The 21,211-nt window shown below is 39.0% G+C and overlaps 4 protein-coding genes across 7 annotated transcripts; 1 reads left to right on the top strand and 3 right to left on the bottom strand.

Annotated features, from left to right (window-relative positions):
* Nucleotides 1-4,291: 4,291 nt before the first annotated feature.
* LOC105690214 (zinc finger protein 346-like) lies at nucleotides 4,292-10,378 on the bottom strand. The gene is made up of 8 exons (XM_012407844.3): nucleotides 10,241-10,378; nucleotides 7,486-7,881; nucleotides 7,339-7,412; nucleotides 7,084-7,239; nucleotides 6,898-6,992; nucleotides 6,486-6,829; nucleotides 6,332-6,400; nucleotides 4,292-6,060 (listed from the first exon to the last, which is right to left on the bottom strand). Exons 1-8 carry the CDS (start codon nucleotides 10,281-10,283, stop codon nucleotides 5,909-5,911), a joined length of 1,329 nt encoding a protein of 442 aa, XP_012263267.2. The 5' UTR covers nucleotides 10,284-10,378; the 3' UTR covers nucleotides 4,292-5,908.
* Nucleotides 10,379-10,739: 361 nt separating this feature from the next.
* Nucleotides 10,740-12,497, top strand: LOC105690216 (UPF0415 protein C7orf25 homolog). The gene is made up of 3 exons (XM_012407845.3): nucleotides 10,740-10,891; nucleotides 11,185-12,240; nucleotides 12,316-12,497. Exons 1-3 carry the CDS (start codon nucleotides 10,742-10,744, stop codon nucleotides 12,400-12,402), a joined length of 1,293 nt encoding a protein of 430 aa, XP_012263268.2. The 5' UTR covers nucleotides 10,740-10,741; the 3' UTR covers nucleotides 12,403-12,497.
* LOC105690132 (tetratricopeptide repeat protein 12-like) lies at nucleotides 12,461-13,646 on the bottom strand. Its single transcript, XM_012407699.3, has 4 exons — nucleotides 13,512-13,646; nucleotides 13,213-13,410; nucleotides 12,733-13,125; nucleotides 12,461-12,658 (listed from the first exon to the last, which is right to left on the bottom strand). Exons 1-4 carry the CDS (start codon nucleotides 13,612-13,614, stop codon nucleotides 12,585-12,587), a joined length of 768 nt encoding a protein of 255 aa, XP_012263122.2. The 5' UTR covers nucleotides 13,615-13,646; the 3' UTR covers nucleotides 12,461-12,584.
* A 471-nt stretch (nucleotides 13,647-14,117) lies between these two features.
* LOC105690131 (protein abrupt-like) lies at nucleotides 14,118-21,174 on the bottom strand. 4 transcript variants are annotated; one of them, XM_048655504.1, is made up of 3 exons: nucleotides 19,656-21,174; nucleotides 18,855-18,929; nucleotides 14,319-14,412 (listed from the first exon to the last, which is right to left on the bottom strand). In XM_048655504.1, the coding sequence occupies exons 1-2, from the start codon at nucleotides 20,830-20,832 to the stop codon at nucleotides 18,871-18,873; spliced, it is 1,236 nt and encodes a 411-aa protein (XP_048511461.1). In that variant the 5' UTR covers nucleotides 20,833-21,174; the 3' UTR covers nucleotides 14,319-14,412; nucleotides 18,855-18,870. The 4 variants fall into 4 exon arrangements, with proteins under 4 accessions (XP_048511458.1, XP_048511459.1, XP_048511461.1 ...); XM_048655503.1 differs by lacking the exon at nucleotides 14,319-14,412 and adding an exon at nucleotides 16,564-18,037; XM_048655501.1 differs by lacking the exon at nucleotides 18,855-18,929 and having other exon boundaries at nucleotides 14,118-14,412.
* Nucleotides 21,175-21,211: the final 37 nt, after the last annotated feature.

Here is a 21,211-nt window from a genome sequence, read left to right as displayed (position 1 = left end):
ACTCCTTCTCTTCGTGAGTTTAGTTGAGTTGCGTGAGTAGAGTTGATAAAGTATTATATATATATATCTGTTTTACGACGTTGATATAATTTATATATTAATAAAGCTAACGAAAGGGATGAAGAGTAATAAGAATAAAATGACGAAGACGCGAGCACGGCGACGGGGGTCGGGATCGAAATGCCGTTGAGAAGAAAACTACAAAACTAAGGAAATTCTTGACGATAATTGTGACGCGGTATTTTGATATGCTGCAGCTCACGGTGGGCCGCGCGACGCCTCGCGATCAACCGGGACGCTTCTAATTAAAATTGATTACGCGGAAATGCGAAATGTCTACAGAGGACGAAAATATGTTAACACGTATCAACCGATACGCTAATCTAACGCAACGAGTTTTTAACGGATCGATTCACTTACCTCCGTCTTATACCTAACGCTGCATAGTTTCGATCCGGAGTAGAAAATATCAACGGGCACCGATCCGGGTCCTGACGAAAAGAGAACAAGCCAGCGAGTGGTAGAATCCAAAGATGTCCTGTTTCTGTATGAATATAAATGTGTGTATCGCGTATATGGTACACATTTATACCTGTGTTTTTGTCGTGCTTATATCTATCGGTGCGCGTGTACGTACAAGAATATATCTACGGTTTAAGGGACGGAGGGACGATAGCACGTCGGTGTATACCGAAAGTCGGTGGGTATGCCTATCTACTGCCTACACAACTCGACGAGCAGAGATCCTAATCTGCGACATAAGGCTCAGGAGCGCAAGAAAGATCTTCGCTGATACAGGAACGCAGCTCACGAAAAGAAACGACCGAAGAAAAGAGGGAGAGAAACTGAGAGGAGAGGAAAAAACGACGAAAACGACTAAGCGCACGCACCTAAATTGCCGTTGTTTGAATTTATTCAAAAATCGTATCTCGGTTTTGTTTCAACTATTACGAATGCAAAGTGCAACGTGGATTCTCAGAAGTCACAAACTTATACAAAATATATACATGCGTCGAAAAGAAGGAAAATAAAAGATTTTAAATAAAATTAAATTAAGGACACACCGAATATATGTATGTATCTACCTTCTTTCAATTTACATTCTCACGATCGGTGTATACAAAATATAAAACACTATGATAATGTGCTCTTTTTTCTACAAGGGTATTACCGTACAATTCCATACAATTCTCGGGTATACAATCATTTTGGAAATGGATTATTTTTTCAATTCTTTCTCTTTTTTTTTGAGCAAAAACTTCGAGTCGACCATTAGCGGCTATAATACTATACATCATATTATCTAGATCTAATTTGCATGTAGGAAAGGCGTCTCCGCGCACGTGTTTTTGGGGATCAAACTACCGGGGGAGGGGGGGTAGCCCCAGAAGGGTATTCGAGAAGGAGACTAATGATTTTGTAATTGAATAAATGTAGCTGGTTAGACCGCTAGTTAAGACGAAGTCAGTTAACTCGCTTCAAGTGTACGACGTATAACTATGTATATAGAAATGTTACTATATAGTTATACGTACGTATGTAGCTACTTACTTAACGGTTAAATTTCAGCCTAATTTAGTATAAATTTAATCGACGTTTAATCCGAACGGTAATTTAAACGTCTGATGATCATCATCGTTTGGTAATATATTTACCCATCATATTAATATACATTCTATCAGAAATTCTCCGCGCATTTTGATCAGACCGATCTAACTTAATTCAGAAAATTTCTCATCTTTCAGGGGCTGCGGGCGAGGTATCTTCATTTTTTGCTCTAATAAGATTTACGGGGGTACGGGGGGGAAGAATACTATAAGATGCTACAAGAAATTCCGTAGTACGAGTTATAAAAATCGGAGGACCGATTCATTCTGGCGGCAGATTTTTCAAAATACCTTTTTCATTCGCCGACGTGTCGGTATTCCCGATGCCGACACGTATGTACGTACCTTCGATCCGTTGTAAATTTTTTCTTCATTCGGGAAAATCACCAGTCCCGGATAATCAAGGCTAAGCCTGAATTGATGGGGATTTTGTTCCGTTCAGGCATTTGAAGAGGAGTGCCCCAAATTGTTTTGATAACGTCAAAGCGTAGGGGGTGAACCGTATAGCTGCAGAAAAAGGATTCGGCTGGTCGCGATTCGTACACGCCTGGATATACCGATATAGGTGAATAAAATCTGTGTAAAAGAAACGGACAGCCGTTCATAATTCCGAATTGATCCTAGAGGCGTGGGGTTATACGGTGAGATATGTGCCCGAAGTTCCACCCTAGGTTTATCGTACAGCAGTGTATGTATACGCTGTATGTATGTATACGTATACGACATGTACGGCACGTGGTGTTAATCATATCGACACGTGGACGTTCAATTGCAAAATTATTGTCGAGTTGCAGCGGAGACCTCTCAAATGAAATACTAGATTGATCTGATTCCCCTTAATTAGCTATTTAAACTAAAAAGCGCACGCAACTTTATATATATGTACACACGTATACGTTATGCGTACTCGCGAAGCAGTTATTGAAACTAGTTGACAGTCCCGTTTGTTCTTAAGGGTAAACAACTTCTGAACCGCGATAAACATCGTATGGGTGAAAGTACGATTCGTATTATTCCTGTACGCGAAGCCTGCAGTCTTCGAATACGCTATGAGAGGCGGCCAATAGTTATTCTTTCTTACCGCCGTCCCGATCCCCAAACTCCCCCAATCTCATGCCGGAAGGATTTATACGCGATTTGATCGCTATTTGCAGCCGGGTAAACACCGCGGACTATTCTACCGGCAATATTTTCGATGACAATACGCGCCTCGAGTGCTATACATATAAAGTAAGGGAGTACTGTTTCTATATAACATATGATACATGTATTTATATACCTATAGACGCATTAAGGGCGGAGTCTTTGTCATTCGAAAGCCCTTTCCGCACGATTTATCGATTGCTACACACCAATCCGTATATGGATCGACGGGAGACAGTTGATTAAATTTTCTCTACGTCACTTAGTTGAGATGAGTTTTCGATCGCGTGCCTGGGATGACCATATCAGGAAAAATAGTGCCAGATGGTCAACGGTTCATGTATGTATGTGTGTATTACATACTTTATGCAGAAAATTATTCTAAATTTGTGTTACGGTACTTTCCGGCTCGATCGAAATTGTAGTGGCAGTTTCATAAAAATCAAAAACGCTCGACGTTTCTATTTATAAATTTGGAACTTGGTCAAAGTAATCAGACAATACAGACGTGTAACTCAAAAGTGCAATCCTATATCGTTACTGCTTTGGTTAAATTGACTTAAAATTTTTTGGTGCCACTTGTGGGGCTACCGTTCTCTTCACATAAGGGAGGTTTTCCTTCAGACGTTTGTGCCTTACAGTCGATAATGGATACGTTTAATACAATTTTCTCGTCATACGACTTTCTCTGCACACTCATTTCCGGGATTGAAATCCGAAGAGCCGCATCGAATATTGATATCGATCGCGAAAAATGTTCAATTTTTTATCAACACCTTTTTTCTCAATTTCTTTTTCGGCGCGTCAAATAACTCCGCGTCGGGACCGATCGTTATTCGGACAAGTTTTTCGGTAGATGGGATACAATTACGACGTAACGTAGCCGGTGTTTTAGATGAGTGAAGGTGCGGAGGATAACGTACGTATACAATATTTGAGATAGCCTTTTTATTTGCAACAGCCTTTGGTATACCTATACTTGAACGTGTACGTGTGTATTATACGGACGAGGAAAACTCTGGCAGCTCTACCGCTTTATTTAATTGAAGAACTTTTCAAAAGTGTTGGCTTGAACGGGCATAGGCTTACAACTCGCTTTGAATAAAAGATTTGGGGGAAAAAATTAACATCCCTTTCAACGCCCCATGGTACTCAATATTTCAAGCATTCATTTGTAGATTTTGACACATCACAGCCGGGCACTCATTCGACGTGTACATATACGTACACGTACGCACGTTACATTATACACTTCTTGTGATAACGTAACGAATGTTAATTCTCCCATTTTCGAAATAATCAAAGATAACGGTTGAAAAACAAAAAGATTTTAAGCTTGGTTTCTGATCTATCGGTCTTTCTATATCCGAGAATAGGCAAAGCTTTATTTTTCTTTTCAAATAGAATTTTGTCGTAATTTTGGATTCGCCGTTCTAGTACGATTTGAAGAACTAGATTTGAACAGGGATTTTGTTTAATGTTAACCTGGGTGAAATTCTTTTTGTACGTAGAGGGTCAATTGCTTTATATTGAGTGACCGGTTTTCCAAGGAACAATATAATAGATCTTTAATTTCATTTAATGTTGTTACATAGGCTTAAATTAACACATTAAACTGTACAATTTGTGAAGGAGTTTTACGGCTATGCATAGAGGATTGAGTAACGCAAATTGCTAGTAAGCTTATACCGTCTTCGTCTTTCGCAGAGCTCTGAAAATAATTATTATTCCTCCCCAAGCCTCCGCAATACTTGTTTTATAACTGATACGAAACTTGTCATTTTCGTTAATAATTTAGCATAGCTAGCTATAACAATTTGTACAAACTATTGCACCACATATTTTTTCAACGTATCGCTCGAATATCGAGTAATTAGAATTTATGCGATCATTGAAGATTTTGAGATAACATGATTGAATATGATTGGTTGCAAATGTATTCAAAATAAATGAACAAACGACTAATGAACATACAGATGAGAAGTGAATGTCTCTTGACCGAAATAAAACACTTTGCCAAAAAATTTTATCAGGCCATTCTTCGGAACTTGCATCACTATACCATGTGTACCAGCGTTTACACTACAATATGTCTGATTTCCTACCGTCAGGCGCCAGGCTTACGATATCGTGGTCCACGAATACACGTGGCACCATAGATATATCTATGGTGGCACTATGGCGTAAGTCTGGCGCCTGACGGTAGGAAACCAGACATATTGTAGTGTAAAAGCTGGGACACATAGTACATCACCGATCATACTGTAAAACTAATTGATGATAACGTGTGTAAATGATTTACGCAACAATCAAAATGAATAGATAATTCAAATGAAATACTAAACCTATACAGATGAGACCTACTTTCTTGGCACTTCCGAAAGATCGCGATGAATAATTAGTTTTCTAATGTGGACATGCACGAAAACTAGATAGTATAGCTGGAATCAACAAACAATTTGATAATTGAAAATAATTACGAAGCATGAGCTTTGACTGAAGATTAGTAAGAATCTTCGGTCAACGGCATGAGAACCTCAGTTAGATTTGAATTTCCATTGATACAACCGATCGATATATCGATAGATCTATCCGGATTCCGAGAACCAGAACTGTGCGCATGATAATTGATCTACAATTCTCTCGGAACGGGACAGATATTATTTAGAATGCTTAACGATTACTTTACTGTCATCAAAATTGCTTGAAACTTTTTAGAAGCTAAAGAGTTGAGCGTATTAAATTTACGAAGCTATTCCGCTTCGAATTTGATTACATTGATTCGATTTATTTGGAAAAACTAGATTATGGGAAAATAATTTTCAGCGTAACGATGACATACTAGCGAGAAAATGATCTATGAAAAAAATAAATAAGTATAAACACAAAACAGTCGAAAAATGCTGTAGTGCTGATCTATTACGTAATTTCATATTTCAATTGTGATCAACACTTGGCACGTTATCTGTGTAAATAATTAACACACAAGTGAACGTGATTATGTATTTCTAAACATACCCATGAAGTGTACATCTAATAAAACTGCTTCGGGAATATTGAGACTGTGAGTGGGAGGCACAAAAATCAGAATTGAGTGTGGTCTAGGTGCATTATTACGTTTTAATTTCATTGATTCAGAATAATAAAGCTAAAATGGACTACTTTTTCTTGAACCGTGTTTTCTTAGCAGTGGCAGCAGTTGCGGGAGATTTTGGGTTCAATTGATTCTTGTGTTTCTTGCTCTCGACGTGTTGTGCAAAACTGCTTTCCGAATTTACAGACAAATTGCACGGTGCACAGTAGTATTGTCCTAGCGAATGAAAATAAAACATTACTCGAGCAAACTTGAGAAAAGCCGTGTAGAAATTTTTTTTTTCAGCAACTGATTTTACCGACCAGACCAGCCGGCCAGCCATACGACTCGGCGCTTTGAATTTCGAACGAACAGCCTACTTGCATGATTTTTTCTGGATTGTAACCCGACTTGACTTGTGAATTTATTTTTTCCCGGCTAGCGCCCAGAAACAATTTCTACAACGGATGGAAATGACAAACTGTGAAAATAAATTTTTGTAACTTACCCGAAGGGGTTCGGTAAATCGAGTAATCTATCGGTCCACCCGTTGCAGGTACAGCTTCTGTTTCAGGTGCTGTAAACAAAGCAATCAAACGTACAGAAAGATCCTCCGATTCCAAGATCGTCGACTATCTTATAGTTATTACGAAAAATCTCACTAGGTTCAGGCACTGGGAGTCCATTCATTCTAAGCATTCTCATGTGTCTCGCCCCTCGCCGATGGGTATCCAATTGATCTTGTCGATTTGCAGAAACGCCGCATAGATCGCAGCGCAGTGGCGTTGGATAAGGCGGAGGTGTGTAGAGGGGGGCTGCAACTGGTACAGGTGCAGGTATAGGTACAATGGGTACTGGAGGTGCAACAGGCACAACTGCAGCAGCTTCTGATATTGGTGCAACTACAACTGGCGGTGGATCGGATTGGAAAGCCGTTCCTATTCCGAACCGTCCGGTCGAGTCAACTTGGCTGTACTGATTCTGAGTTTGATGTTTCTTCGATGGTCTGTGGGGAATTTTATAAGCGGATCCAGCTCTGTTTTCAAAATGGAAATCGTGGTTTCCGAATCTTACCTAACACGCGGACCTCCATTCGCCGCTCTCAGGTGTTTCTTCCCCGCATAATGCTGGGTCGCATCTGTTTGCGAAGTGAACCAAGTCTTACAGATCTGTAAATTTATGTCGCCGATAATTTCGAGCATTCTCAGTTTCGAGATGGGAGGAATCTCAGTGGGTTGGATCAAAATCTCACCACCCTACCTCGCAATACGTATTCCAGTCGGCTTCGGTCGTACTCGAAACTTGACCGCTATCTTCGGTTTTCAACTTTTTCACGCTCTGATTCAAGAACATGGACACTTTTTTCTGATGGGGTTTACCATCGTAGTGTAATTTCGCTTGAAGGGTGGAATTCATCTGTGCATTGACACATGAAAATAATATAAATTTTTCATTGGCCAAAACAACATTCTTCTGACACGACAAGAATATAAGTTTGCATAAATTTAGACTCACAACTGCATTGCATAAGTCACATTTTAACGGTTTCATTAGAGCGGACAATTCTCTCTGAGCACTGGCGACTTTTTCTGGAATCAGAAAAATGCACCTTTACAGGATTTACCTGTATCGGAATTACCACAAAGGCGCGGTTGAACTCACCTGCATCTTGTGCCGGGTCGATAAATTCACTCTTTCGTTTGTAGTACTTGGCTTTGGCCTTGCTGGATATGTTAGGTGGTGGTGAAACCTTGTAAGTTGCCTCGTACCACTGGGCATACTGAGAGTCGTAGAGTTCTGATGAATCTGCCTCAGTGGGTACCCACCACGGGGTAGAATTTTGAGTTTGTATACTAGACTGAATGAAATAAGGAGAAGTTGCGGTAGCTGGAAATTGACTAGGTGCCAGCCCGGTGCACGTAGTTGCTGCATTTTCTGGTGCTGGTTGTTGGGGTGATTGGTGTGGCTGGATTTGCGATGCCACCGGACTCGCTTCGGGCGATACTACAGTTGGGGGTGGTGGCGGAGGCGGCGGTGGTGGTAACAAACATTCAAGCCCTTAAATACGGAAATCCTCATTGACATTCAGATAGATTATTGCCCTATTAATGCTGTTAGCGTATAACGTGAGATGAATTCTGGAAACCAAATGGTCGGTGATGGGGGTGGGTCCGTATGGTGAAAATTCCCCTACGATTCATGAAATCGGGATGTAACACGGTGAACTTTTTAGTCAGTTTTTTTCAGAAATAATCAACATCTTTGGAAAAATTGTACAATGGATATATTCTTGTGATGTGGGAGGCGCTTCACGTTTTCGCAATAGTTTGCAAAAAAAAAAAAAACAAATCTTCGTTGGTCAAGATGTTTTTGCTTATTCGCGTCCATGTGAGGATTAGTTTTCAGGGGTATTATAACGTTGAAATACAAAACTAATGGAAAAAGAATCGTTGTGAAATAACTTTTAATACTTCCAACATATCGAATTATGAAACCTTTAAAAATAAAAAACATAATCAATAAAATATACTGCATAATAATACGATGACGTCCCATCTACCTATTGTTAGCTTGACCGATGTACATAATCATGTTATAATTTAATTGTAATCACGTAATATGTAGGGGAACGCGGGGCAATATAGGGTAGTGGGGCAGAATGGGGCATCCCAAAAAATTCGTAAAAATTTGTTCAAAGTGATCGAGAAGAACCTCAAACGTCATTTTGAATTAAAAATGTTTTTACTTTTTTTCTTATAGATTCCTCAAGTACTCCAAATTGCCCCGCCTACCCCTGTATAACTGCAGCCACCGAGTCGAAGATATTTCATCGACACTTGCAACGATTCATTCGTTTATTAGCTTATTTAATTCTACGCATAATCTACGGTTTGTCATTTGCCTAAGTCGATAAAATCTTCCGTGTCACTTTCTGCGTTTATTTGAAAAGAAAGCATATCCTTTAATGTGTATTATTGTGTGTGCGTGTAGAAAGAGGGTTCAGTGATAATAAATAAAATATAGTTGATAAAGTGCGTTTCATTAGTTTTTATTAAGAATCCTAGTTAATCATAATTCACGTACATAATGTAAGGCAGTTTTGCAGCCAATTTTCGCCTTAAAAATACGAGATACCACACTACTAATTATGAATGCTAACAGGTGTTCCCAACGTGCCTTATTAAACACGTTTATCAGTTACGGTATTATCCTCCAATCTCAGATCTACACTGGGCCAAAAAAATGGACTATTCTTTCTTTCTAACGATACTTCGAAAATATTATTTATTGAATAACTTTTAAGCAGTGAATTTGATGAAAAATGTTAAGACGCCTTTCTTGTAGCGCATCGAATTTCCCTTAAAAGTGTGTATTTCATTTATTTGAATTTTGTTATTAATGGTAGTTACAAAAATTCAAAGAAAAAATAGTTCAATGTTCAAGGCACGATTACATAGAAACGGCTAGTTTAACGACAATTTACAAACAGAGCTTTTTTGTAGAACATTTAATTTCCTACAAAAAAGTTCCATACGTTAATGTCGTTTTCCGCGATGGTTTGGAAGAAACGAGTGAAAAACCAGCTCCGTAAGAAGAAATCAAAAATTGCGATGATAGATCTCTTCGTATTGATGTTAAGAGCTCAAATTAGCCGAACAATTTTTTTTGTCATGCCAAATAATATTTTCGAAGTACCGTCAGAAAGAAAGAATAGTCCATTTTTTTGGCCCAGTCTAATCTAAAGTATGAAAATATGTCTTCATCGATTTAGATCTGCAGGCTTTTACTGCAAGTTTCATGATCATTCATAGTGTAGGGACAAAAATTTCCCGCGCTGTATTTATTTCCATCGCTGTCATAATTCTAATTGTCACCTCAACTCGATGAGTTTCCATAACAATTGATATCCCTGTTGTTTGAAAATTTTGTTAATTATAACCGGTATTCAAGACTTCATTTAAATTCTGTAAAAGTCGAAAATTTGAGTTTGAATTCAATGCAAGATTTTGAAAAAACCCTTGCCTCCACGAAAAAATTACTTGGTATCTTTTTTAGAGAAAATTTTCCTAGCTTTCTATTTGCTCTGATGTATTTTTGTTGTCAACTCAACGGAAATCGAGATATCTTGAAAAATTCATTTTCGAGCACGATTTCAGCCCTTGACAAGCGTTGCAAAATTTCATCTCGACACTCCCACCTCGGGGGGATTTTGGAGACTTCATTCGAAATACCATAATCCACCTGAAGGACCATCTGAAGTTTGCTGTAGTTTCAGCCTGTTTTTCACTAAATGCAGTAGATTCATTGATATTGTATGTAGTGTAATGTTTCAGAAACTAAATCAAGTGTGAATAATCATTAATTGTAGTGCAATCTCGGGAATAAATTGATATTATATGCAGTTATTATAACTCACCGGGAACTTCTGGATTCTCGATAGTTTTTGTCGTTGCTGACATTGGCACAAAAATAATTTTTACAAAATTTCACGCCAGTCAATATGATAAACCCACATAACACTACTGCGCTAAAAAGATGTTATTAAAAATAATTTTCACTAACGCACTCCGAATCTGCAGCCCATTTTCTCAAGTGGCACCTAGTTTTCTATTCGGAGCTAGCTTATTGAAGATTTATTTATTTATAACACTGATTAATTAATGCAGTAGAAATAATCCACCGCCATCACCCCCAGTGCCAATACCCAGATGTTTTGTGTTTAGTTTGGTTTCTTGTGACCAAAATATTAACTCTGATAGGTTAGCCTTGTTTGACAGTGCAGTCTACCGACCACGGTATTGACTTTAAATGGAAAATGGCCGATGCTGGCGACAGTTCCGTTCGACGGTAGAGTTAGAAGAACGGCAAAGTTGAAAGTGTTGCTACGATAATAAAAAGTTAAGTTATTTAACACAATATGGAGGAAAAAGAAAAGCTATTGAAACTCCTTGGAGAAAAAATACAGGAAGGTAAAGGGATGATGGAGAGGCTTAAGCCCCTGGAGTACGTTGATGGGGTTGAAAAATTTAGCAGAAAAATTAACCAAGAAATCAGGTTTCTGGAGAAGGTGAGTTACTGGAGGTATCTTAGCTCCGATGAAATCTCGTGGCGCACTTTACTCGTTTACTTGTCTTTGTTGCACTCCTACAAACGTCAGGTATTGACAGATTTCAAGATATGTAAGTCCTAAGTAAGAACCAAAGTGTCACTACTCGCTGTCTGCCTTATCTTTAGTTGTCATATCTACGGATGTCGGTATTCTAGAACATCATCTTGGCACCTCTGGGTTGGGACCCAGTCGATTAATAACTAGTTATTGTTTGAACTAATCTGTTTTACTTGTGACTATTTTTCAAAAAGGTACAATCTACAGGGAATGTGAAGAAGGATCACCTGCAGAGTACAAATCTCATTCACTTGAGCGCCTTGGTGGATCGACTTCTGGCATCCAAGAATCCAGTGAGCGTTATTAAACCTTTCAAATTTGAAAATTCACGACTCGAAGTCGATATTGTATGCAATCAAGGATCAACCTGGGTGAAAGTCATAGCACGAAATGCAAGAGCATTGACTTTAATATCTCTTGGAAATGGAGAGTATGGGCAAAAATCTGTACTGGACCAAGCAGAATCTTACCTCAAGTGCAGCACACTGCATCCGCACATGTATAAAGCTCCTGAAGTAGTCTTCCATTTTGCCTATGGCATCGAAGTACCATTGGCTCTTAGGCTTGAGCGTTTGGGTGTTACGGTAGAAGGACAGAGAATTGCCTGTTCGGAGGATATCCTTAATGCTGCAGCATCTCTTAATGAGCAAAAGGAACGTCTGGATGGATCCCCAAGTGCATCTGTCTTTCGACCCTCAGATTCGTACAATTCTAGTTCTGATTCTGATTCAGATTCTGAGTCTGACCAAGCAGAAGGGCAGGTACGGGGGATGCCAATTTTAAATACGATAAATTCGTTGGATGTGAGGGATACAGATGAAATAAAAATTCTAAATCTAGATGTTTCAACACTGTTAGCTTATGTGACTAACATGACAAATGGTCAGGCTGATTTTGAATACAAAGAACCTTTACTCACAATGCAAGCAGAATGGGAGAGGAGTCGTCCGGTGAAACCGATTTTGGAGAAACTTTTTAAGAGAAAGAAATTAATTATATGTCGGACTGCTTATGATAATTTTAAAAATATAATTTCTGTGATTGGAGGACCTAACGAAACTGAGAGAACAGAGGAATTGATGAGGAGAGTTGAGGTCGTTTCTGACAATCCTAGCGAGAGGATCATGCACGCATTACCTCTTGGCGGAAGAATCAAAGATCGATCAAGGTTAGTCTTTGCAACTGGAGAGAACATGAAAAGTATTACAGTTTCGGCTAACGAAGGTTTTGTTAGAGCAGCCAGAATGCAGGTAAGTTACATGGTGCTCACTTGGTTACTTCCGCAATAAGAAATTATAAACCGCGCAACTCGAATTGATTTTCAGGGAATTGAATGCTCAGTTTTTTTACATGAGCCAAGGTCATTATCTGAAGTCAAGGAAAAGTACGCTCAAAAACTGAGTACATCCTGACATAATTTAGAAATTTAGATACAAAAAAATTAATAAAATAGGTAATATATGAAGAAAAGATAATTATATGAAATGAAATTTGTTTTTAAAATTAATTGTATTTCATTCTCCATTTTTCTCATTCCTATGAACTTGATCCTATTGCACTACCATTGCTCACACATCCAAAATTCTATGAGTGATCACGGCTCGGGTTCGTCGCCCAGCTCTTGCCTCATTGTATCCTCAACTTCATTATCCATGTTTTCCACGAATTCTACCGGAATAAATTTTTTTTAATACATTGAGCAAGAAGATTTAAGCTCGAGAATTAACAGTTTCGAGATTTACCATTAATGAAGTCAATCAGCTCGGAATTCGATTCTTTCGCTCTTTCGATGAATTCGGTGGCTTTTTTATATTGCCGCAATTTTTTGTAGCACTTCGCTCCGTTCAGTAGTGCTTTGATATTGTTTTCACTCGCCTTGAGAGCCCAATCACAGTCATGTAATGCTTTTTCGTAGAGGCCCAATTTCATGTATGAGAGAGCTCGATCATTCCAAAGCATTGCAGAATCTTTTCTCTGTTGCGTTGCCTTCGTATAGTAAGTAACAGCCTTTTCATAGTTGCCCTCTTTGAACGCCTTGTTAGCAATCCTCTTAAAGGTGTCTGCGCGTTCGTTTCTCACTTTCCTATCTGCAGCCCTCTTTTTCGCATCGCTTGAAACGCTCATCATAAAAGCCTCTGCAAGTATGAAAGATGTGAAAATAATTTCAGACATTAGTCGGGAGCAAAATAATGAGAACAACTATAGTCGTGCAATCGGAATACCTTGCGACATCTTATTAGGGTCGGATTCTTTCTCAATGGGTGGAAGCTTGTTAATCACAGTCCGACTGCTCGTGACCTTTAATTCACCAAGCTCCGAAACTTCCATCTCCGTCTTTGGGCCCAAAATTTCGTCAGCGAGCATCGTGCCCATTTTCTGTTCATTTGGATCATCTGATGCCAGTTTTTTTACTACTTTTTCTATCGACAAAAAGTCATAAGAATAATTTCGAAGTAGAACCGAAGGGGCGGCAGGTGCATCACCATGAATCTCGACAACGCAATGAATCAGTTTCACTTACGAACTTGATTCACACGATGCATAAAGTTCTGAAATTCCTCTTCATTTGTGTTGGAATCTCGAATCATATTGGTGAGACATTCCTCGGTAATCTCCGTTTCCATCGCAGTCGTAGTACGGTGTCTTCGAAATTTGAGGTGAGGCCGTTAATGCCAGGGGTTGCGCGTAACTAAATCGGTGAAAAGACCCTTTTCAACATTGCTTTCAATCTCCTTGGCAACCGATATGGTCTTCGCATTGACGGCACGTGTTTATTTCGTGCCCTGCACCGAAGTCTTCCAAAAAGTACTCGAAATAGTGGCTTCTGAGATATAAACCATGGGGCTCGCAATTATTTAGATGTGAATTTTGAGGAAATCAATTCACCGAAAATTGATCGGTCACATAACAAAAAAGAAACGTGATACATGGGTTACGATCTAGTAACTATAATGTACGTTATGTAGTCACATTTTGACGAACAATTTTATTTCTTTTTATAAATTCTAGTTTTACGTTTATTTACATTCATACGCATGTGTAAGCGTTATTTTAAATATTTATTCACAGGTCTATTTGTTTGATCTAGCTGCCGCAAATGAATTCAATGATGTCTTTTTACAATCACCTAAATCAATGAATTCAGGAATGGGCCTGTTTTTTGTGCACTAATAGATCGTATTTTGTAAAAAAGTAGGCACCGCAGCCACAAAAATAAGTTCCAGCGGTATGCATCGTGAAAGTGTGCTGTCGCAAAGTTGCCGCATCCCTGTAAACACGGTTGCAAATATCACATGGCCTTGGTTCGTGGAAGGCCAGCTTCCGGTTCCTATTTTTAGTGTTACTATTCGTTGTAATATGCTGGTCTGGAACACCACCTAAATAGCCGCTGTAGCCTCCTTCGGTCAGAGCGTTCTCAGCTGCTGTGGAAAGAAAAAATAAAAATGTTAACAAACAATTACGTAATTAGAATTACACATCTAGCTACTGACAATGACCAAAATTTTTGGAATTCATCAGAAGCTTTTTTTATCCCACAAATTACTACCCTTTTTAAACGCTACACGCAGCACCTATGGTCAAAATTGAACGTAAATCTGATTCATATCTGCCTTATGGAGCAAGTTGCATTCGTTCAAATACGTTGGATTTATCGCGTCTAAATTAACCCGAGAACCATCGATGCGAAATCGGTCTGTTATGATTCGTTCATTCTTTCATTACGGTGTGTACTCGCGACGTGTGTTTATTGTTGTGAATGGTGAGCTCCTGTGGATGGTTGAGTGGGGATTGAATGTCGGAGAATCTTGTTGAATATGATCAGTTATTGTAGTGAAGTAACTCGTTGCGAACGTACATCATTTCACGATGACAACAGTTCGCGACTGTTCTTGCTCAGCGTTTTGGCCGGTCAACTTACAATTAGTAGGGACTGCGGCTGGTGCATTTAGCAATTCTACTATTCGGACCATCACCCTAATGACTCTTCGCAATGGAAGTGTATCCGCTCTCAGAGGAATCCCCTACGCCCAGCCATCAGTTGGAGAATTAAGGTATTGATGACATTGAACGTGATACGCAATAAACGTTCCCTCATCGAGATAACTGCATATTTCAATAATAATTGAAAACTACGCGATAACTTCCATCGTCTGATTGCACAACTAGAGTATTCAACGGCATTCTGCGAAGAGTGATTTATTGAAATGAATCGCCCCGAAAATCTATAGATTTAGCAGCCCCATTCCGGCTACCATTTTTGGTCCTAGTGCGGGTGTTATCTAAATTTCGAGACATTTTGAAGATCGATTCCAATGCTGTCCGGCAATAATGATAGGGAAGGGTAGTTCGTCATGACTATTGCCTTTTTTGCAGGAGCCATTTCGTTTCTCATACGTGATGGATCTTTGCAATTATACGTCTGAAAACTATTTGTTCCAATAGACATATGGTTAGACTGTATTTAAATAATTTCGATGAAATTCTGCCTACGATACTCGATCTCGCTAATACAGAATAGGATTAACTGGATGCCCACGCGGCAATGAAAGAATATGGCAATAAGAGAAAAATCAGGTGCATTGTATGTATAATACCTAACTCTAGTGGTCCCAAAATACATTTTCAGCACTTTTAATGACAATTATATTCATCCTCAATCGTGGCTTAATATCGCTAAAGCTATGACCGACATGAGTTTCAATTATCCAATGTGTATACTCCGAGAGCAGCTCACTTTTGCTAAAAATCCCAATTAATTCTACTCGTTTCGCTACCGAGGCATTTACAGCCAAAGTTATGGATTCAATAACCCGTTGAATAATAGTATCACGACTCACAACGACGAACTTCTCTACCTGTTTCCACAACTGGAAGCGCTATTTCAAGTGTCAATTGATAAGCTGAGCGAAACTGAACTCAACGTGATACACACAATGGTGCATTTGTGGACAACTTTCGCGACAATGGGTTACCATTTTCTAACGAGTTCTCTCCATGAAAAGTTGCCTGATGTATGACAAATAGTTCATTACGATTCAACGCCTGCTGCAAAAAAAGAACGACACAATTCGGATGCAATACTCGTCGACCATGCAGCTACTCATAGGAAACGGTTCCGACGAATCTCTGACGTTGCAGCACATTTTTCTAGAAGAACGAATGAAGTTTTGGGACGATTTGATTACAACAGACTCGGGAGGGGCGGATGCCTTCGTCCAGTCCCCGACAGTGTCTTTTCTGTTGATTATTGCTCTATTAAACGTACTCTAATGAAATCATTCAATAGAGAAAAAGAAATGACATCAAGTGTATCGAAAGTTCTGCTGATAATGACGATGCGCGTTGCAAGAAAAGATAAGGGATTGAAAATAATCAGAACAGTTGAAAATTCGTTTAACCAATTATTCATTTATCGTCATAGTAGTATCAGTCTTGTTGACGAATGATAAAAATAACAGAATTTCTTTATATTAGTTTTCAATTAGATGAAGAAAGCAAACAGAAAACGACGAAGTTATATATATTATGAATAACGTAACAATAATTCTTTTCAAAATATCATTAGGGTAAGAAAATATTGAAAATATCACACAGCACTTTTTTTTTCCTTAGAATATATGGATGGTATTATCAAATAGTATTCCAATGTAAAAACTTAACATTATCTATCACAAGTGATAACAGTAACCTCGTCCGGATTCACCACTGACGTGATGTCGTCGAGGATAATGAAGATATTCTCCAACTTCACAGGATTAGAACTAGGTCCAGCCTCATTCGAATCATTTTCACACGCCCGATCAAGGTTCGTCGGATGTATCGCTCTCGTAGACGAAGGACTGATATCTTGAGTAGCATTTGGACGGACGAATGATTCGGGGTTGCACATTGTTTCCTGAGTGATGAGTTTAATAAACATCCTATCCTCGTTAGTGAAAGTTTTTCTCTCACACGGATATATTCCGGCCGCTTTGAAGCCGTCGATAGCAATATTTTTTGAGGGACATTGCGCATAAGCTTTTCCAAATAATTCTTCAATGTCACTACGACAAAGTGGACGTAGTGATTGCTGTATCCATCGTTGGCTTTGTCTACCGTAGCTAGGAATCAGCACTCTCATAAAAGTCAAATCCAATGGCAGCAGTTTATAGGCTGTGTACGGAGGAATAAAACGTATAAAAACGTGATGTTTTTCAGCGTATTGAACAGTGTCCATGCTCGTGGCGTATCTGTAGTGACCATCGACAATAAGCAATATTGGTGAATCTGCTGATGGATTTGTCTGCTTCATAAAATGTCGCAACCATTCGGAAAAATGACGCGGTTCAATCCAACCTGATGTATCGTGTTCTGAAGATCCAGCGGACGTTCCCGTCAGAATATTATCGCTAATTTTCTCACGCGGAAATATCATCATTGGCGGTATGAATTTACCACCAGCACTCATAGCACATAATACGGTAACTAGAGAACTCCGTTGTTTCGGTTTCAGTGCTGCGAATTGCTGATTTCCTCTGCAAGTTAGTATCCTTGCTCCTTGTTCGTTCCGATCTATAATCAATCCAGTTCCGTTGACGCTGAAAATACGATCTGCAGTGTAGCGATGCGTTCGATAATCTCTTTCCAGGGTGTCGAAAAATAGATCAACGTAACGTGACGTGATATCGTAAACTCTTTCACCATTTTTCTCACGGCAACGATCAAGAAAAATGCGTTCTACTTTGCTTCTACGTTCGATTCCACGTTCATCTACTAGTGGAGGCGTTTGCATTCGTCGTACTTCTTTTTGAGGCGGATTAATATCTGTACTTCCAATCGATAGCGAATATCCCGGTAACTTATTTCCCGAATCTGGTTGCAATTTTTTATTTTCGTTCGCATATTGTTTGACACGAATACCAGTCACATGTCCCGAGGGGATCATAGCTTTAAAATGTTTCACAGCGTTGTTTGCACCAAGTTTTTTCTTATGAATGGCAGCTAAGGACCCATCCCACGATTGTTTTTCAAAGTTTGGTTTTCTGGTAAAGACTGCTTTTAGATTTCCTGTAATAAGTAATCCATCATTAAAATATCAGATGCGAGCATCGTGTATTCCATCTGAAGAACTAGCACGTCGCTAAACAGGATCCCCAGGTAAAAATGATTAGATCTCATCGTATCTGTTCAAATCTGAAGTCATTAGATGTAATCAGATACAAGACATGTTCCTATGTGATCAGATCTGATGACTCGCAGACCTGGAATCTCTGCTTTTTCGCTCGTTTTATTCAACCCATGGACATTACAAACTATCGGTATGGATTTAATGTTAACATTCGTACAGGTAAATTACATTCATACATGAATATGTACAACATGTAGCATCAGCTAATCAAATATAACATAACTTTGAATTTAACAAGATAGCGGTGGCGGGCGGCAGCGATGTATAGGGAACATAGGGAAATCAGGGATCATGAGGAGAATAAATAAAAGGCCTAAGGCATGTGTAATTCTAACATATTCTGACATATTTTTTTCCCAAGCAACCTTATTTGTTGTGAAGGAATGTTCTTCTGTAAACTAAGCAAAGAGGAAGGAATGAATTGCCCAAAGTGAGCAGCCTGGTTTTACTGTGTACGGGATAAATTCCATTCATATTCTACAATTGATGATATTCATGATTATATGTATATGACTGTGACTTGTGATACATGCTAACTTTTGCATTGCCTAATGCTCACTGCAGCTTCGGTATAGAATAGCGTCTTTGAGAGAGCTATACTGATCACATGCAGATACACGATTACATGGACAAATGTAAAGGTAAATGCGAGGGTAAATGTAAAGGGTTTATAAAAATACTAATGGAATCTCATACCCTTACGTGTTTTGCATCAGTGATTTGTTGCAGAAGTGCTGTTAGACCTGGTCAGCCGTCGTAAGATTATTTCATCTATAATAATATTTTTTACTCAGGGATTACAGAGTTGTTCAGGTGAAAAACGCCATGGCATGTTTCACAACAATAAGGAATACATTAAAGATTAAATTTACTTACTGGCGATGCACTAGTCGTTGGCGAACTCACGAATGAGCTTTGGTAACTCTTCATTAGTCTCTTCTTTTCACTTAAAAAATAATGAGCGGAACTGTCTGTTACTGTTGCTTAAGATTGAATCTAATGTCAGAAAATAATAAGAATCGTAGATTGTTCGTCCTGTCGGACTAGTTGCGTGAAATATTGTTCATCAGGTATGATTTCACGTCTGGATATTGCTCCAGAACAGAGGAAAATCATTTTACTGTAGTACCTATTAACAATAGTTCTAGTAATCGAAGATTGATCTTTCAAAATACTTTTGGTATGGCTGAAAGACTTATTGCTAGCAAATTGTTGTTGTACTACGAGTTGTACTACCTGTATCAGATGCTATAAAAATTTGAGGCTGTTCCGTTCATTAAGGAGACGCAAAATAAAAATAACGACTAGCGCATTGCCCTTTCTTTGGAATCCATTGAGCACGCGCATTTATATTAAAAATCCGTAGGTTACACAACTAATCCTATATTTCTTATTCAAAAGATAACAGACGATAAAACCTCGTAAGAAGATGAAAATCAGATTACGGAGTTGTTCGTACTCGAGCTTTTTTCATTATTCGCTAATTTTAAGTCTTACCTTTTCTCTTATTTGCGACAGCCTTAAGAAGTTGTGCAGCGAGCATACTTGTTCTCGAATTTTCGCCATCATGGAACGTAGAATTTTCATTGTGCGAATTATCAAGTTCAATGTCCGGAGGGCTGCTGCAATCTGTCGCGACCTCAACTTCGTCCTTTATTAAAGCGGCGCAGTTTTGTATGAACTGTTCGCCGTCATTCGTTTGGCCGGTATCACCAGGGTCATGTGCCGGTACCAATCCATTACTTTCGACTTCCGGTTCCGTTTCAGAAGTACTCGGAGTTACGAGAGTGACGTTTGACTTTTTAGCAAATAGACTTCCGTTTTCAACAGAATGCAAGGGCCTTTTCTGACCAACGGAAGTAGCCTTGGGCATTTCTGGTAGCGTAGGGTTCCGGTTAACGTTATCCAAAAGCTTCGCTAATTCTTGGAGTTTTCGAATTGAGCTTTTGCAAGACAGAGATTCTGACTCGTTTTCCGGCAATATGTTGAACGATTTTGGTACATTGTTATTAGTTATTTCTCTTAATCTATTTTCGCTACTATCGGTAAAAGTCTTCCTACCCAAGCTCGAGCTTTCTATTTTTTGCGCCATTTCTCGTAACTTTTTACTCGAACTTTCGAATATTGGGACGGAATTGTCTAGGTTTTTTTGACCGAGAGTTGACACGTATTTAAGCAAGTTTGAAGCCGGCTTATCGACGTCACGTTCAGGACTTTCAGGTAGATTAAAAATGTTCGGACACTCCGCTTGATCGTTGACAACAGTTGAGTTTTTGTTGCCGCAGCGGGTCCTGTCGTTGTCAAAGTCCGGAATTTGTTGTAATCCCGAAATTTCAAGGGTATCTGCCAAATCCAACAACCTCTTGAGGTCATTTTGAAAGACCTGGACTTCTCCACAGTACATGAAAGACATTAAACTTCGAAGATCATCGACGTCAATGTCATGCATTACGATCATCGGATGCGGATGTTGATTCTCGGTCAACAAACGATGAAAGAACTTGCTCGTATTTGCCAAAATGACCTTATGAGCTTTTATCACTTTTCCATCTTTGCAGACCAAAGAAACGTCAACAAACTGCTGGGATTCGTAACACGAATCGAACGAAAGCGCCAAGTGAGATGAAAAGTTATCCCACTTTAGGTTCAATTGGATATCTTCCGTCTCACTCATTTTTGAATTAACATAAAATCACTTCATGAATCACAATGTTATCACTTTACCGACAATCGAGCTTTTCCCGATTAATACCGTAGGGAACCACCTTTCTGACTTTTATCGAAACCACCGAAACGCTTCACGTAATCTTACACTAATACCATTTATCGTCTATTTTCGATTTTAATTTCTTTGAGGTTATTGAGTCAACCCAATAGATCGAATGTTCCGAAAATCGTAAACTGTCAATTTTATCTCGAATAATCTTTTTTAATCCGTGATGCGCTTTCGGGTATATTAGCACCACCCGTTATTGACCCTTGCCCCTTACTTCTTATATCTCGCTGTCCCGTTTTCGTTGCATTTTGCGACTGAGAATTTTGGGTTGAAGTCG

Source organism: Athalia rosae, chromosome 5, assembly GCF_917208135.1.
Source record: "Athalia rosae chromosome 5, iyAthRosa1.1, whole genome shotgun sequence".
Taxonomy (NCBI): Eukaryota; Metazoa; Arthropoda; class Insecta; order Hymenoptera; family Athaliidae; genus Athalia; species Athalia rosae.
Note: the sequence above shows the minus strand (reverse complement) of the source record. Positions and strands in the feature narration are given on the sequence as shown.